Source organism: Pezoporus occidentalis, unplaced genomic scaffold (assembly GCF_034315485.1).
Source record: "Pezoporus occidentalis ecotype Australia unplaced genomic scaffold, CSIRO_AGI_Poc_V1 ctg118, whole genome shotgun sequence".
Classification (NCBI taxonomy): Eukaryota; Metazoa; Chordata; class Aves; order Psittaciformes; family Psittacidae; genus Pezoporus; species Pezoporus occidentalis.
This window is the reverse complement of record NW_026912972.1, coordinates 1,715,174-1,731,689: the sequence shown is the minus strand read 5'-3', so window position 1 is coordinate 1,731,689 and position 16,516 is coordinate 1,715,174. Positions and strand designations below refer to the sequence as shown.

Sequence of the window (16,516 nt, the reverse complement as noted above, 5' to 3'; positions counted from 1 at the left end):
TTTGGTTTTACAGTGTGTAATGCTGGGACAAAGGATGTTCTACTGGAGTTCTAATAGACGTGTTGATTTTACTTTCATTTCTTCCATTTCTGATGGGAATTCTTGAGAGATGGTGGTCACTGAAGCATTGCAGCACAGCTCTTTGGCTCCTGTCTGGTTTTACATTCAAATCCCAGGGATATACATGTCGTTCTGATAGGCTTATAAGCATGTTCAGCGAGGCTTGGAACAACCAGGGCTAGTGGAAGGTGGCATGATGAGGTTACTCAGAGTCAAGACATGGCTCTTCACCAGTTACCCTTTGCCCAAGGTGTCTGTTGGTGCAAAGCCATTGGAGAAGACTTCTGCTCTCACCCTATCACCAAGACTTCTCTGTGCTGGTGTTTGCATTAAGGCACACATAGGGAAAAGTGCAGTTCTGCTTCCTATGCAACCTCTCTCAAAGCTTCCTTCACTTTGCAGTATATAATGGTTGCTTCCAAGTGTATTCCTTCTAGACCACCTGCTACATGGGGTGTTTTTAGAGTGAGTACAGCGTATTGTAAACCAACACTCAGGAGAAACACACACAATACAACAGAGCAACAAGAGGAAACGTGCGTTCTGGATGCAGTAACTGAAAAAGAGCAAACCAACACAAGTTCTCCAAAGTCCTCCAAGGTATCCTATGCAAACTGTATAGGGTCCCTTCCTCTGCTGGTGTGAGGAGCTGTGCTACGCGTGAAATGGAACATATCTTTCCCTCTTATTCATCTGCTTATACACACACAGACGTGTGTGTGTATGTGCATACATGAATTTATAGACATGCATTTATAAGCTAAGATGCCCTTTTACATTATTCTTTTCAGAAGAGCAAAGTTGGGAGAAAGTCAGTAAATCTTTCCCTATGAAGAGAGGCTTTTAAATGAGTCACATTCTCCCACATAGGGCAGTTGGTGAATCAATGGGAAAATGAGGTAATGTCCTGGACAGAAATGTCAAGGTGTTTCTAAACTGCTGCATTCTGGCTGAAGAACTCTGGGCAGCTTCTCTCTCTTCTAAACTAAAGACTGAAGACAGAGAGAAGATGCAACTTCTCTGCCCCTTGAACTGGGCAGTTTTCTGAATGCTAACACTTGCAAAGGCTTTACTTGGTTTTATGCAATGAGGTGAGGCCAAAGAGTACTCCTTTCCTACAGGTGTGTGCAGGTTGATCCACATCAGGGAGACAGCAGTTCACAGAAGCAATGCCTTTCTATCCCAGGTTGTAATGAGCAAAAGTAAATGCTTATCCTCAGTTCCTCCACCCTTGGGCTGGGCTTTGGGCTGGGCCTGCCTCCATATCCCAGCTTTCTAAGAAATATGGGAAGGTGTTTTTGGAGACTAGAGCAAGAACTGGTTTACCTCAAGAGCAGGTCAAAAGACACTTCCTAAAGACATGCCCTTACTGGAGCTCAGATAGGTGTTTCACATGGTAGTCATCACCCACATTGCCAGGGGCATATGATTAACTCAAGTTATCCCAAAATAACTGCGTGTTTTCATTAAGTTACTGGCATGTATGCACAGGACAGTGGTGAAAACAACTGTAGCTGTTTGTCATCTTGGGTTCTAACTTACCTTCTTTCTATAGAAATACTGAAGCCTGATTGCTCCCATATACCTGAAATACTTCAAGGAAGTGCTTTTTCCCAATACAAACCTAGTGAGGGGTTTATCACATGAAAGTGTTCATCCCTAGTCTTTTCTACAGGAGGATATAGAGCACAGCCAAGGGCGGCCATGGCCTGTGTGGTGTAGAGTAAGCAGCAGCTTCATCATCATCCATCATCATTCAGCATATCCAGTGAGCCCCCTGTAAGGTGTAATTGCTGGATGCTGTGAGGTGGCAGCTTGGGTTGCTGCTTGCTTAGAAATGAACCTGGGGTTACTCCCTATCCCAAGACTTAAATTTCTCCAGCCTACCACTGTGATGTTCATTCATGTCATCCATGGAGTGATGGAAGGCTCAGTGAGGTATTGCTGGGTTTAAGAAACGAACAATTTCCCTATGGGCTTCGAGTGACCAAGAAAACAAAGGATTCAAAGGAAAGCAAAGTATTTCTCCACCCAGTGGTGATTAATTGTTATCTGTTCTCTTTGAAGGATGCTTCAGCTGTAACTGGTGAGGTGGCTGGTTTTAACATTATATGTCATTGTCACCATCAGTGTTACTCAACAGCCGTTTTCTCCCTTCCTTTCTTCTTCCTTTTTTTCCTTCTCTGCTGTTTTTTCCTCCATATTATCTTCAGACTGGTATCTTTCAGGACTGCCCCTCCATGCACAGTCTCTGGTTGGTGGAGAACGGGTCTCCCCTTCAATACACAAACTCCGGCAGCATCGCCCGCTGGGGCGCACACAGTCTGCTCCCCTTCCCCAGAACGCCCAGGCTCTCCAGCAGTTAGTGATCCAGCAGCAGCACCAGCAGTTCTTGGAGAAACACAAACAGCAATTCCAGCAGCAGCAACTGCACATCAACAAGGTAGGCATGATGCTCTTAAAGTCTGGTTTTGCCTCATACAGCATTGATAGCAACTTTGGGCAGTGCTACTAGAGAGTTTCTTGTGTGGTAATGTGTATGTGGTCTTTACCTCCATCACCAGATGGCCTTCATCCTTGAACCTCTTCTTCATGAAATACATCAGTAAGGATGTGGGCATCCATTGCCAAAGTTTGGGGCTGTTCAGCCTGGAGAGGAGAAGCAGTGTGGAGACCTCAGAGCAGCTTCCAGTGTCTGACAGGGCCTACAGGGATGCTGGAGAGGGATTCTTCATCAGGGACTGTAGGGATAGGACAAGGAGTGATGGGTTCAAACTGAAATAGGGGAAGTTCAGGTTAAATATGAGGCAAAAGTTCTTCCCTGTGAGGGTGCTGAGGCGCTGGCACAGGGTGCCCAAAGAAGTGGTGAATGCTCCATCCCTGGCAGTGTTCAAGGCCAGGCTGGACAGAGCCTTGGGTGGCATGCTCTAGTGGAAGGTGTCCCTGCCCGTGGCAAGAGGTTGGAACTGGGTGATCTTGAGGTCCTTTCCAAGCCAGACCATTCCGTGATTCCATGAAGGCAAGGATCAATACCTCTGTGGTATAGTGGAAAGGCAGTACAGTTCAGACTTGTGGCTTTAATACTGAGCATTACTGTGCATCCTGCAGAGGTTGTTTTGAATAGATCAGCTAGTTCTGATCCAAAACTTGCTTTGAAGGAAGCAAGCACTACATTAATTAGAATCATAGAATAATTAGGGTTGGAAAGGACCTTAAGATCATCTAGTTTCAACCCCCCTGCCATGGGCAGGGACACCTCACCCTAAACCATGCCACCCAAGGCTCTGTCCAACCTGTCTCGCTTTCTCTAAATCCCTTGGAGGACATTCCATTCTATGAAATGGAATACATGTATTCCATTCCATTCTATGATTTGACATCGCAGAGCACCATGCACTGGAGCACAGATTTGTGCAATTGCTTTGTAGCCAAAAGCATCTGTCTGGGCATCTCAGTAATGCAGTGAAGCTGCAGCAAGCTGCTTTGAGATCACTGCATCCAGTATCCATTTAAAAAGACAAAATATAACCTCATAGTTTAGCCTATGGGAAGGTAAAACTCACCTTTTAGGTACAAGAGGTCTGCTCACAAATGGTACGGATGGAGCTGTGATGTTTTATGCGAGCTGAGGTTGACCCCTAGGGTTACAGAAGGCACAGTCTGTTGATAGATGTGCACTATGAAAAGGCTGTTGGGGAAGGGAGAAATGGTTTCTCATCAGGGTGATATTTTTCTGACTCTGCTGGCCCATGCTGTTTTGAGTCTTTCTAAAGGCTTTTCTGAAAGAGTTTCTTTCAGAAGCAAGCAGTAGTAGATTTCAGGCTTGGGAGGACAAGTTTGGTGGCAGGAGGACCTCTCACATCACTGCACTTTCATTGATGGCAGAGGTTCCTCCAAATGTTTCCACTCTTTCAGTCCTGTTAGAAAATACAACTCCTGAGATGTAAAAGCCCCACACAACAAAACCCAACTCCACACAACTCCCCCCCCAAAACACACTTTGTTTATAGACTCAAGCTAAGGCAGGATGATTACACAAGTTACTGACGTCAATCATGTACTTCTGGAGAGCTGCCACCGCGCACCACTTGTGCCAGCCCTGGCCCTCATTCAGCCCTGCACGCTGGGGTGGTAGGGAGCTGCTGCTGCCCTAGAAACCCCCTTTACCCCCCTCTAAATGCTCTTTGTGAGCAGGAGGGTTGGCTGTGGGGTGCTAGGTAGGGTTTCTTTGTTCAGCAATAGATGTCAGCTCGGCGGTTGGTTTGTTTGAGGTTTTGGAGGTTTATGCCGTTGCCAGCACTTGTAAGCAGCCAAAGCCTTTGCCATGACGTACCTACTGAACTCATTGAGACTTCCACTTGGACCTCCCAGGCGCTGGAGCCCTGCAGCCCTCTGAATTTCAGCTTTGTTCGAGCCGTGATCCATCACATCCATAAGCAGAGGCAAGGCGGGAAGCAGGGGGAGTGTCGTGAAACTGATTGCACAGGGGCAATTTTCCCTGTTGTCTGATTTATAGAACCAAGGAGTTAAAATCATTTTGGTCCTAGCGCTGTGTGCGTGTGGCAAATTTATCCCGTGGGATAGCATCCAAGCGCTGACATGGAAAAAGACTTTTCCCAGATGCGCGGATATTTTAAGAGCCTTGTGTGTAGGAGAGTTAAGGGCACAACTAAAAATAAGGGAAGAGATTGCTGCCTTTTAATTATTAGCAGAACTGTCAGCACTGTGTTAAGGTTGGGGTTGGATTTCCTGTAAATAACACCGAGGCTGCTTTCAATTGCTTGTGGGTTTTTCCAAACTTGAAGGTTTTGGCCTTAAACTTCCCCTTTTAGGTGTCAGCATTAGATGACATCTTTGAGAAGATCGCAGCCAAAACAAGTCATGCTGTTTCCAAGAAGGCAACTAAGGAAAAATGGGTTGTTTTCTTCCTGATTAAGAATAATCCTAATGGGGATTTGGCTGTGAAGACTCCGTGTTGGAGCAATAACTTGGAATTGGACACATGAGGACAGGGCGGGTGGCTGGGTAGGGAAAGAGAGCACAGAGGGATGTGTTGCATAGGTTGGGTCCAAAGGAGGGACGGGGCTTCCCTGGGGTGACTCCCATGGGTGCAGTCCCTTCCAGCATGGGGTCTGAAGTCCCTGCTCTGCCACTGTCAGCAGCACATTGAGGATTGCTTGAGTGCAGTGAAGCACATGGTTCATCCCATTCAGGAGCTTCTTACTGGTGTCCAGGCTGGGACCCTGCTCGTGGTGGTCTTGTTGTCATCTGGTGGTGACATTTACTTTAAGGAGGGGGAAAGAACTCCACGCACCCATTCCGTTAAAAAAATGGGGTCACATGGCATGTGGAAATGAAAAGAGCATTATTGAAGTTGTCAAGCTGAGCACTTGAGTTAGGGCATGGGATTAGAGAAGTTTCCCATGAAAGCCTTTCTTACGTTTTCTTCTTTCTGCATCTTTTTGATCCAGTTTTTGGTGATTAACTGGGTTCTGAACTTATTGCAGAGAAGGGTAAGAATGAGGCTGCTCTCTGGTGGTGTGATGCCTTGGAGTGGGAGAGAGAAAGAAGGGACCTTAGGGCTAATGCAGTTTGACACTGTGGCAGGGAATTGGCTTTCTCCCCTCTGCCACAGAGCCACGTCCCACTGAGTGGGTCCAGCTTGCGGTGGGACGCTCATGTTCTCCGTATTGTTTGCAGGAGAAGGAAACTGAGCTGCAGAGATTTGTTTGCACACCTAAACCATCGCATCTTAACATCAGCCACATCATATGGAAAGCCCTATCCAGTGAGGTTTCATAATCTCTGCCCCAGCTGTGCATTTGATGGCATGGAGCAGCTTTGCCATCAAGTCATCGCCAACACAGATGTGCTAATATCTGCAGAGCACTCATGTGCTCACACTGCAAAACCCTGTGGAGAAATCAACTTTTTCTGCAGAATGAGGGTTTGAGACATTAAATGAGATTCTAGATAAGATAGTGAATCCCTGCTTGCAAACTGAGCTCTGTGCAGCCTTTGATTGGAATGAGGAATGTGCCCTAAACCAGTAAACTAAACAGCCCTGAAAATGAAAGCTATACATTAATCATAATCCCAGCCTGGTTTGGGTTGGAAGGGACCTTAAAGCTCATCCAGTTCCATCCCCTTGCCACATGGGTGTGCTGCTGTTTCCCATCTTTTTGCATTTCTAATATTCAGCCCTCGGAAATGGGTTTTCCCCATGGACAAGAGGGCTTGTTTTGCCATAAGAGAAGTATATGAGGCAATCCTCTGTGGCATTTAGAGATTGGCATTTTGTTGTGACAGTGAACATCATAAAGAAAGACCCTGTTCTCTGTGGTATTTTGAGTTACAAGTGTCAGCTTTGCAGCGTGATAGGTCTTGAAGCAGCAACACCCTTTCTAAAGAGAAATGCTCAAGAACACTCAACTTACTCTATGTAGTGAAAATGGGTGTTTTGGCTTTAGTCTTCTGGATGCCTTCGCAAAGCCTTCCTAGAACAGGTAATCTCCTGTTTAGCCCTGAATTGTATTCTTAAGCTGATTAATTCTGAGCTTCTGTGGTCAAATGATGTTTCCTCTGAGTAACCCTTATTTCTAGCATGCTTTGGGAAGTGAGGTGTTTCTCCTGCTGGGCCATATATATGTATGACAACATATATACACCACGCTGTAGTGCCTGAACTTGTTTTGTGCAGCAGCATTGGGTGGATGCATTTTTATTAACACCTAGAATTTCATTTCACTGTTCCCTTATTTTCTTTTCCTTGGAATTCATTAACCCTTTAGCTTCAAATGACTCCTTTGCATATGTCATTTGTGATAGCAGAAAAATGCAGTGTGTTAGATTGTGCTAGCATGCAGGTAGGGCTCTTCCCCTTTGAAAGGTTTAAGGGAGTCTGGTTGGAATTCCCCAGACATAAACTTGGGATAGAACAGGTATTGAAAATGATCTCTGGAAAAGCTCCTTCAGCATTCCTGCAGTCTCGGTTGAACATGAAATGCCCTTCAGCAGGACACGAGGCACTTGACATTCATGTTGCTTGTGCATCGACGCACCTACTATTAGGGTGAAAATGCTGTTTAGGGTTTTGCCAGGAGCCGTTGTTCTGTGGGGTGTCTGTTGCTGCAGGGCTGGTGATGTCTAGATGTGTAGCTGATATAATCAACAGACAACTCCAATTACTTAGAGAGGGGAAAGCAAACAGCTTTGGCTGGTGCCAAGGTGTTTTCTTCTCGCTCCCTCTCCTTTTCGCATCCAGGCAGTCCCTGGTCTTTGATTAATTCCACTTGGGTTGCTCCCTCTGGTCTAACCAGCACCCTCATGGTGCTTCCAGCAGGTAGGCTGCCTCAGACTAATAGCTTTTCCTGCTGTCTCATTTCTTCAGGGGCAAAAAAAAACCCAAGCAACCAACTGATAACAGATTATTCTAGGCTTGAGCTGCTGCAGAAAGCTCTGTCAGCTCCTTACTGTGCGCAACTCGGCCTCTCCCTATCCTCCCTTATCAGCTCTTGGTTTTTCTTAGTCTAATCAACTTAAAAATGAGAATCCAATGGGTACCTCACATGGGAGGAGTCATGTTGATAGCTGTGTTGATAGCCAGAAGAGCAAGGCTTTTATTTCAGCTTTCCCAGCATTTAATTCAAGCCCCTAGCAATGTTTCATGCAGATGTCTTATGGCTCTCTGCTATCATTTGAGCATCTCAGCCAGGGTACCAGCCCCCCACCACCTACCTCTCCATTCCTAGCCACATGCTTGACTCAAAACCAGCACTTTTTTGGCTGTTTGTCTCTGGATGCTTTTGAGCTGAGCCTTCAGCATTATTTATTCCTGTCATTCTCATCAAAGCTGTGTCTCCAGTTATCCAGGGTTGTTCTCCCCTGAGTTTCTCTTTCGTTTCCAGAGGAGGAAAGTGAGGTTTCTGTTGGGTTCTGCACGGCATGGCATGGTCAGGGCCAAGAGATAGTCTGTCTGCTGGGATGCAGTCCAGCACCCCGGGGGGTTCTGAGCTCAAGCACACACTGAAGCTGGGTCATGGGGAGCTTTTCCTCACCCAACACCTCCAAGTCCTTCTCCTCAGGACTGTTCCATCCAGTCACCCTCAGCCTGTGCTTGTGCTGGGGATTGCCCAACCCAGGGGCAGGACCTTGCCCTTGGCCTGGTTGAACCCCATGAGGTTCACATGGTCCCAGCTCTCCAGCTGTGAGAGGTCTCCAAGGTCTCTCTGGATCCCATCCCTTCCCTCCAGTGTATCAACCGTACCACACAGCTTGGTGCCATCAGTAACCTTGCTGAGGGTGCATCAATCCTGCTGTCCATGTGCCAACACAGATTTTGTTACCTTAAATTGTCTTAAATTACATGAACACATGTTCATGAAATGGCAAAAATGGAAGGTTTTTAGGGAGTTCAGTGGGCCTGGAATGCACGTGCTCATGTATTGTATGGAATATGTTCCTACAAATGTGCTTGCTTTGCAGAATTGTCCTTTTGGAAGGACAATAAGGTTGCAGCAGGTAGAACAAATGCCATACCAAGAGATTCACTTTGTACTGGGAGAGCAAACTGAGTATTTTAGAATGTCCCTGTCATTGACCACTTGAGCTTTCAATCTTCAGAATGTTTTAAATTTCATTTTTACATTTATATGGAGTTGGAATAATTTAAAACCTCTAGGGAATTACACTGCTGCTCATTTCCATCGCATTTGACAAAGACAGTTTAAGTTCTTTTCCCAGCAATTACCTTGTGTAGTTCGTAAGTGCAAAAGGTATTAAATTCAAAGCTGGAGACGTTGGGTCCAAGCAGGAAAAGAAAGCAGAAGGTAGTTTATCATGGTTTAATTAGCTTTAAAACAGATTCAGTTCATCAAGCCTAAGAGAGCTTAATATTGATGGAAGAACTTCCTTTAGCTTAATGTGGTTTAGTTACCCAATGAGTACCACATTGGATGGGGGGAGTTGGGTGGGTGGAAAGGTACTTCTCACGTTGAGAAGTTTGGATCCCTGAATCTTTTAGGTTGGCAGGAACCTTGTGAGATCATTTAGTCCAATGTCCCTCCTTGAGCAGGATCAGCTGGAGCAGGTTGCCCAAGATCATATGCAGTTGGGTTTTGAATATCTCCAAGGATGGAGACTCCACAATGCCTATGAGCAACCTGTTGGACCACTCTCACAGTGAAAAATGCATTTCTTGTGTTCAGAAGGAATTTAATGTGGTTTAATTTGTGCCCGTTGCCTCTTGTTCCATCATCTGAGGGCAACCCATCAGGCCCCATGGATTTATGTATTCCCCAGAGTTTTTGAGTTCTCCCAAAACCTGGTGGCCATCCACCAAAGGCTAAGTCTTCCTTGCTCCAGAATTTCCTCTTGAGATTCCTGAGGGATGGCCTTGCTGGAAGAGAAGGCTTTAAGTACCATGGCCTTTTCTATGTCATTTGTCACCAGGTCCATTCAACAGCGGGCCCATGAATTCCCTTGTCTTACTCTTTTCTTTCTTGATACCGTTCAGATGCCTTGCCAGATTCAACTCCAGGTTGCCTTTGGTTTTCTTAACACCATACAAACAAGATCAGATAGCAACTCTCTACTCCTCTTGGTGTCACCTCTCCTGCTTCCAGCTCTTGTACAGTGCCTGGTTATATCTTGAGTTCACTTAGGAGCAACCTGCTCATCCATGTAGGCCTTCTGCAACTTGTGCTTGCTTTCTAACTAGTTGGGATGGATCTTTCATGATCTTATAGAATCCCTGAGTATCAGCCAGCAGCCCTGGACCCCACTAGTCTCCAGGGATGTATCCCATGGGACTCTTCCAAGCAGATTCGTGAAGAGACCAGAGTCTGCTTTCCTGAAATCCAGGGCTGTGGTCCTGCTTTTTGCCCTGTTCCCTCCCCTTCAGATCTTCAACTCCACCATCTCATGGTGGCTGAAGCCAGTGCCGACTCTGTGCCTTCCATATCCCCAAAGAGTCCTTCCTTGTTTGTAAGTGTCGGGTCCAAGGAGGCCACATTCCTCATTGGCATCTTGATCACCTGTGTCAGGACATCACCATCAGTGCACTCAAATCTTCTCACTGGCTTGAGCTGTCTTGTCCTTTCAGCAGACAGCAGAGTGGGTAAAGCCCCCAAGACAGGACCTGTGAAAGTGAGGCTTCTTCTGCATGCTTGATGAAGGCCTCATCTACTTCTACCTGACTGGGAGGTCTTACAGCAGTCTGCCCACCTCAAGAGTGCTCATCTTGGTCTGTCCACTTCTTTAAGCTCTTGGCTGATGCTGCCCAAAGAAGCTGTCTGTGGCTGCCCCATCCCTGGCAGTGTTCAAGGCCAGGTTGGAAGGTGTCCCTGCCTGTGGCAGGGGGTTGCAACTGGGTGAGCTTTAAGGTCCCTTCCAACAGAAACCAGTCTGGAATTCTGTGGCTCCAGATCCATACCAAAACACAGAGCTCCATGTATTCCTGCTCCTCCCTCACATAAAGGGCAGCTTCCCCTCCTCACATTCCCAGCCTGTCCTTCCTAAAAAGCCTAAACAGGATGTCAATCAGTACAAAACCACTGGCTCTCCTTACTAAAAGGTGGATGCTGGGGTTGGGAGGTGTCAAAAGAGGGGTGGGCTGCATACCCTGTCAGTGCTGGAGTTGGGGATTTGAACCCTGCAGGGGCTTGCCTTAAGCTTGTAGGCAAGATAATGCCTTTCTGGGCGTCCTGCTCCTCTCAGGAATCAAGACATCCAAGATACAGTAATTCACCGTGTACTGAAAACCTGTGGCCCTGTGTTCCAGTGCTCCAAAGTTAAAGGTTTTGAGCCTCAATTATTTGAGATCGTCTGCTGGAGCTATGAACAACTTCTTGCTGTCCCCACTGTGATCCTTGATGGCAATTAATCCTTTATATTGCCACTCTTTACCTGAATCTGTTTTGTATAGGACTGCTGAAGTTACATGGCGGAGTCTCTCTCCCTGCACTTGAGGAAAAGGGCTTAGTTTCAGGTTTGAGCCATGGTTCTTCAAAGAGCAAGTTACTTACAAGTAGTCCCTCTTTCTGCATGTGTTCAGTAACTGTGTTTTGATTCAGCTTTATTTGATTTAAAATCAATATTGCTTTTCATACCAGTGACCTAATCCTTACTAAAGCTCTTCCCTGACAGCTTTCAAGGTTCAGCAGTTTCTTTATAAGCCTAGGAAGTGGGTTCAGGCTAAGCTCTTTTCAGGCAAGGAAATGGATTTATTTACCTGTGCTGGATTTAAAGACAGTTCATGGTTTTGGATTGGGCTTTTACCCAAATAGGAATCAGGAGCAGTCTGAGAGTGAGAAGTGTGAATTTTACCTTCATTAAGTCTGAGCCTGTGTGAATTATAGTGAAAACTCTGTTGTTCCCTTTGATTTAGTAGCTGCTTTCAGGGAAGTTCACCATCTCTAGTTAGGAAAGTCTGGCTGGAACGGGCACTTCTCTTGTGGATCACTTCTGTACGGATGTGCTAAGTTGAGTGTCCTCAGCTTCCTCTTAACTCATCTCAGGAGAGTGACAAAGAGGAATCCTTATGAAAGCCTCTCACTTGACAGGTAAAATTGAGGGGTGATTCAAAGAGACACCGGGAAGACAAGGTAGCAGAAAGTCTCTTAGAATGTCTGTGGTTCTCTGTGTGTCTGTAAATGGAGTAGCATCCATAGGTGTGTAGGCACAAGAGGTTCTTACTTCTTAAGAGGGAAAATCGAGTGGAAAATGAAGACTCGTCATTACCTGGGAGACAGGAATTCATAGCTCTTAATGGTGAGGTTGCCCTGACTTTTCTCTTGAGCAGTTGTTTTGGACCTCATTTATGAGCTAAAAGCTATAATTCCCAATTGCTCTTCCGTGAATTGTGTTCTTTGAGGAGAACAGAGTGAACTTTACCTCTGGGGAGTTGCAGTTTATTTATCTCTTCATCTCTGGGTTCTTATTCTCAGATTATATCAAAACCTAATGAACCAGCTCGCCAGCATGAAAGCCACCCTGAGGAGACAGAAGAAGAGTTACGGGAACACCAAGCCCTTTTGGAGGAGCCATACAGCGACAGAGTTGCAAGCCAAAAGGAGGCCCCAGGCTTGGCCAACATGGTGCAAGTGAAGCAAGAACCCATCGAGAGTGATGAGGAGGAAGCAGAGCCGCAGCAGGAGCTGGAGTCTGGGCAGAGGCAGGCTGAGCAGGAGCTGCTCTTCCGTCAGGTGAGCTTGCAACACACCATGCTTGGGACTTGGTTCTTTGCAGAAGGTTGGTTGGTTCTTGGTACTCACCTTATACTGCTCTAGGGTGAGAGGCTTTCTTCCCTGTGAGGGTGCTGAGGTGCTGGCGCAGGGTGCCCAGAGAAGCTGTGGCTGCCCCATCCCTGGCAGTGTTCAAGGCCAGGTTGGACACAGGGGCTTGGAGCAAGAAAGTGTCCATGCCCATGGCAGGGGGTTGGAAGTGGATGAACTTTAAGTTCCTTTCCAACCCAAACCATTCTATGACTCTGTGATAAGCTAAGGGCAACCAGCTTTTGAAGACTGGCTACATAAAGAAACATGCAGGTTAAATCAGTCACCACATCAACTCAGAAGTCCCAGGGAGAATCTGGATCAGCTGCACCTAATGCAGACAATGTGTTTGCAGCCACTGAACCACTTTCTGTTTCTTTGGGAAGACAAGTGTGGTTCAATTGCTACAGAGGATTTTAGTTTGGTTTTATGGTTAAAAACAAATGGACTGCCCAAGAGAAGGGCTAGTGAAGGGAAAAGGGGACAAGATCCATGGGAGGGGGTTCCTTCTTCAGAGCTAGAGTTCCTAGAGACCTCACCGTTCTCACTTTTGAGGGTAAGCACTGGAGGCTTATGGATTGCAGGTGATAAATCCAAGAACAACAGAACACAGAGTAATCTTCTCAGTTACATGGCAGTCTCCCAAAGTCTGCCTGTTGTTGTAGCAGTAATGAAGGTAATTCTCCTACGGCATCAGTGCTCTGCTCATCTTTACAGCCTTCAGCACTGACAGCCCTGCATAACCCCTGCCCAGGATCTGCAGCCAAGAGCAGATTGCTGTAGCCATGCCAGGTTGTAGGAGCAGCCCTCAGCTAGGGAAAATGGACTTGTGCCAGTTTAGCAGTTGCAGTGTTTGGGAATCAGGTGCAAATGAGTTGCTCCATGAAGTCATCTGCATCTTGCTGCTCTGCCTTCTTCCCATCACTGTAGAGCTGACTTGTGGAGCTGCTGTTGTTCCTCAGATACTAGGTTTGGTTCCTTTATCTTCAGAGCAGTGCTGCCTTGAAGGATCAGTGCCATGGATAACCATGCTTGTTCGAATTGTTATTTCATTTATGCAGTCACATCCAAGCCTCATTGCCTTAGTGAATAAATAAATACATAAAACAAATGTCATTTGAACAACATTAGCAGAAGGTATCCCTGCCTGTGACAGGGGCTTGGAACTGAATGAGCTTTAAGGTCCCTTCCAACCCAAACCATTCCATGATTCTATACCTCCTTCTTTTCCCCACAGCAAGCCCTTCTGTTGGAGCAGCAACGGATCCACCAGCTGAGGAACTACCAGGCGTCGCTGGAGGCAGCCGGCATGCCTGTCTCCTTCGGAGGCCATCGGCCCCTGTCCCGTGCCCAGTCCTCACCCGCCTCGGCCACCTTCCCAATGTCTGTACAGGAGCCACCCACTAAGCCAAGGTTCACAACAGGTAACGTTTTGGGACGCTGGAGGCTAAAGCAGTGGGGTTGGTGTTACCATTTTGCCTTAATGTTGCGCTTTTCTGCCATGTCCCTGCAAAGCCATCTGTGTCTCGGCTGTGTTTGGGGTTCCATAGCATCCTGTCGTCTTCAAGGATAAGTGTCAGTTGCCTTACACCCTGTTGTCCTGCTTGTGCATTCTGCAGAGGGACAGACAGCTTACAGTCCAGACAGCAAATAACAAGAGAAGCAAGCACAGTACTTTAATTATGGATCTCCCTCCAGAAAAACACAAGTCATATGCTGTGACAAAGCTGATTTAGATGCAAGGCAAGAGAGAGGTAGTGTACTGACAAAGGACAGTGTGCCAATTGCAGTATCTGATGGCTGTATCGAGTCCCTGTGCAACTCCATGCCATAAGTTATCCACTCCAGGCTTTGTGCCAGTCTACCCGTCCTTCTGTAACACAGCCTCTGCCAGGGAGTCTGTGTCTATAGGTTAGCACAAATGAGATTATCCCAGTTTTAGCAGGGATAGAGGTATTTTTTTCCTTAGTAGCTGGTGCAGTGCTGTGATTTGGCTTTAGCCTCAGGATAATGCTGACAGCACACTGATGTTTTGGTTGCTTCTCTAAATCAAGGACTTTTCAGTGTCTCACGCTTTACCAGTGAGAAGGGGAACAAGAAGCTGGGGGGACCCAAACTAGCCAGAGGGATATTCCATGCAACAGCACATCATTCCCAAGTGTATAAACTGGGAGGAGTTAGCTGGGAGCCACTGATTGCTGCTCAGGTCGGATGGGTATAGGTCAGTGGGTGGTGAGCAGTTGTATTGTGCATCACTTGTGTTTACTCGGTTTTATTTATCTCTCCCTTTTTCACATTACTGGTATTATTATAGCAGAATCATTGTTGTTATAACAAGTCCAGAGGAGGCCATGGAGATGCTGCGAGGGCTGGAGCTGGTTCAGCCTGGAGAAGGCTCCTTAAGGGGAGACCTTAGAGCAGCTCCAGTGCCTAAAGGAGCTACAGGAAACCTGGGGAGGGGCTTTGGACAAGGGCCTGTAGGGACAGGACAAGGGGAATGGCTTTAACCTGCCAGAACAGGGTAGATTGAGATGAGCTCTTAGGCAGAAGTTCTTCCCTGTGAGGGTGCTGAGGCGCTGGCCCAGGGTACCCAGAGAAGCTGTGGCTGCCCCATCCCTGGCAGTGTTGAAGGCCAGGTTGGACACAGGGGCTTGGAGCAACCTGCTCTAGTGGAAGGTGTCCCTGCCCGTGGCAGGGTTTTGGAACTGGATGAGCTTTAAGGTCCCTTCCAACACAAACCAGGCTGGAATGCTATTATTATTAGAGTTAATTTCAATAATCTGTTCTTAATCTCAGCCTGTGGCCTTTACTCTTCCATTTCTCCTCTCCATCCTACTGCCGGGGGCAGGGGAGACATGAGTGAGCAGCTATGTGGTACTTAGTTGCTGGCTGGGGTTAAATCACAATTGCAGAGCCCCATCCTGACAGCCAGCTTTTTGTCCCCCAAAATCCTTTCTGTCTATTCAGTAGCCTTAGTAAGAGATGAAGTTAATTTATGTGCAGCTTTCCAATTCCTATGTTATGTGATTAGGAGGATGTGTTTTGAAGTACGCCTTCTTCCTCAAATGTCAAGCTCTTATTTTGTGAATGAACATGTTGCAATGTGATGTGTGCCCTGGGAAAAGGAAAGGGAAGAAAATCCAGAACACTCCAATATGAACAACTCATGATTTTGTTTCTCTTTACTTACACATTTCTTTCACCCACACTTTTTGCACTGTTAAAATCAGCGCTGTGGATGGCGTTTATTTTCAGATACTGATGAAGTCATAGGATAGTTTGGGTTGGAAAGAACTATAAGATCATCCAGTTCCAACCCCTTTGCCGTGGGCAGGGATGCCTCACTTTAGACCATGTTGCCCAAGGCTCTGTCCAACATGGCCTTGAACACTGCCAGGGGTGGAGCATTTACCACTTCTCTGGGTACCCTTGCCAGTGCCTCAGCACCCTCACAGGGAAGAACTTCTGCCTTATCTCCAACCTGAGCTTCCCCTGTTTCAGTCTGAACCCATCACCCCTTGTCCTATCGCTACAGTTCCTGATGAAGAGTCCCTCCCCAGCATCTCTATAGGCCCCCTTCAGATACTGGAAGCTGCTCTGAGGTCTCCACACAGCTTCTCTTCTCCAGGCTGAACAGCCCCAGTGTTCTCAGCCTGTCTCCATACGGGAGGTGTTCCAGCCCCTGCTCATCCTCGTGGCCTCCTCTGTATTTGCTCCAACAGCTCCACGTGCTTCTTATGTTGAGGACACCAGAACTGCACACAGTGCTGCAAGTGGGCTCTCACCAGAGCAGAATAGAGGGGCAGGATCACCTCCTTCAACCTTTATAGTGTGTAGTTATGTAGATCTAGTAGATAACGTTAAATATGACTTTGTTCTTCAGCTCCTAGCTGAAAGCATGTCCAACCAGCTCTGTAAAAGCACATTTTTGCAAATCAGCCTTTTTAGCCTCTATTTGTTGTTAATATTGAAACCCTGGGTTTCAATAAAACTGCATTTCTAATGCACCCAGCTATAGTGAGATGATTCTAGAGTTTAGCTTTTGCCAAAGGTGCAAACATGGGTAGTTCCCTGGCTCACAGTCAAACCAGATGGAATTTGAGCATCTAATCCACTTAGGCCCAAATCCTGGTGCTTTAAAAGCAAGGAAGTCTTGCCCTACTTTAAGAGATCAGTCGTTCCTT

The 16,516-nt window shown here is 46.7% G+C and overlaps 1 protein-coding gene across 11 annotated transcripts in view; it reads left to right on the top strand.

Annotated features, from left to right (window-relative positions):
• HDAC4 (histone deacetylase 4) overlaps nt 1-16,516 on the top strand; it is a 214,773-nt gene that overhangs the window by 149,583 nt on the left and 48,674 nt on the right. For 9 of the 11 annotated variants that reach the window (XM_062642742.1, XM_062642716.1, XM_062642757.1 and 6 more), the window contains 3 exons: nt 2,274-2,503; nt 12,006-12,263; nt 13,570-13,756. In XM_062642742.1, coding sequence (XP_062498726.1) covers nt 2,274-2,503; nt 12,006-12,263; nt 13,570-13,756 — 675 coding nt within the window. The remainder of the gene's footprint in view (nt 1-2,273; nt 2,504-12,005; nt 12,264-13,569; nt 13,757-16,516) is intronic. The other 2 variants (XM_062601716.1, XM_062601708.1) reach the window with 1 other exon arrangement.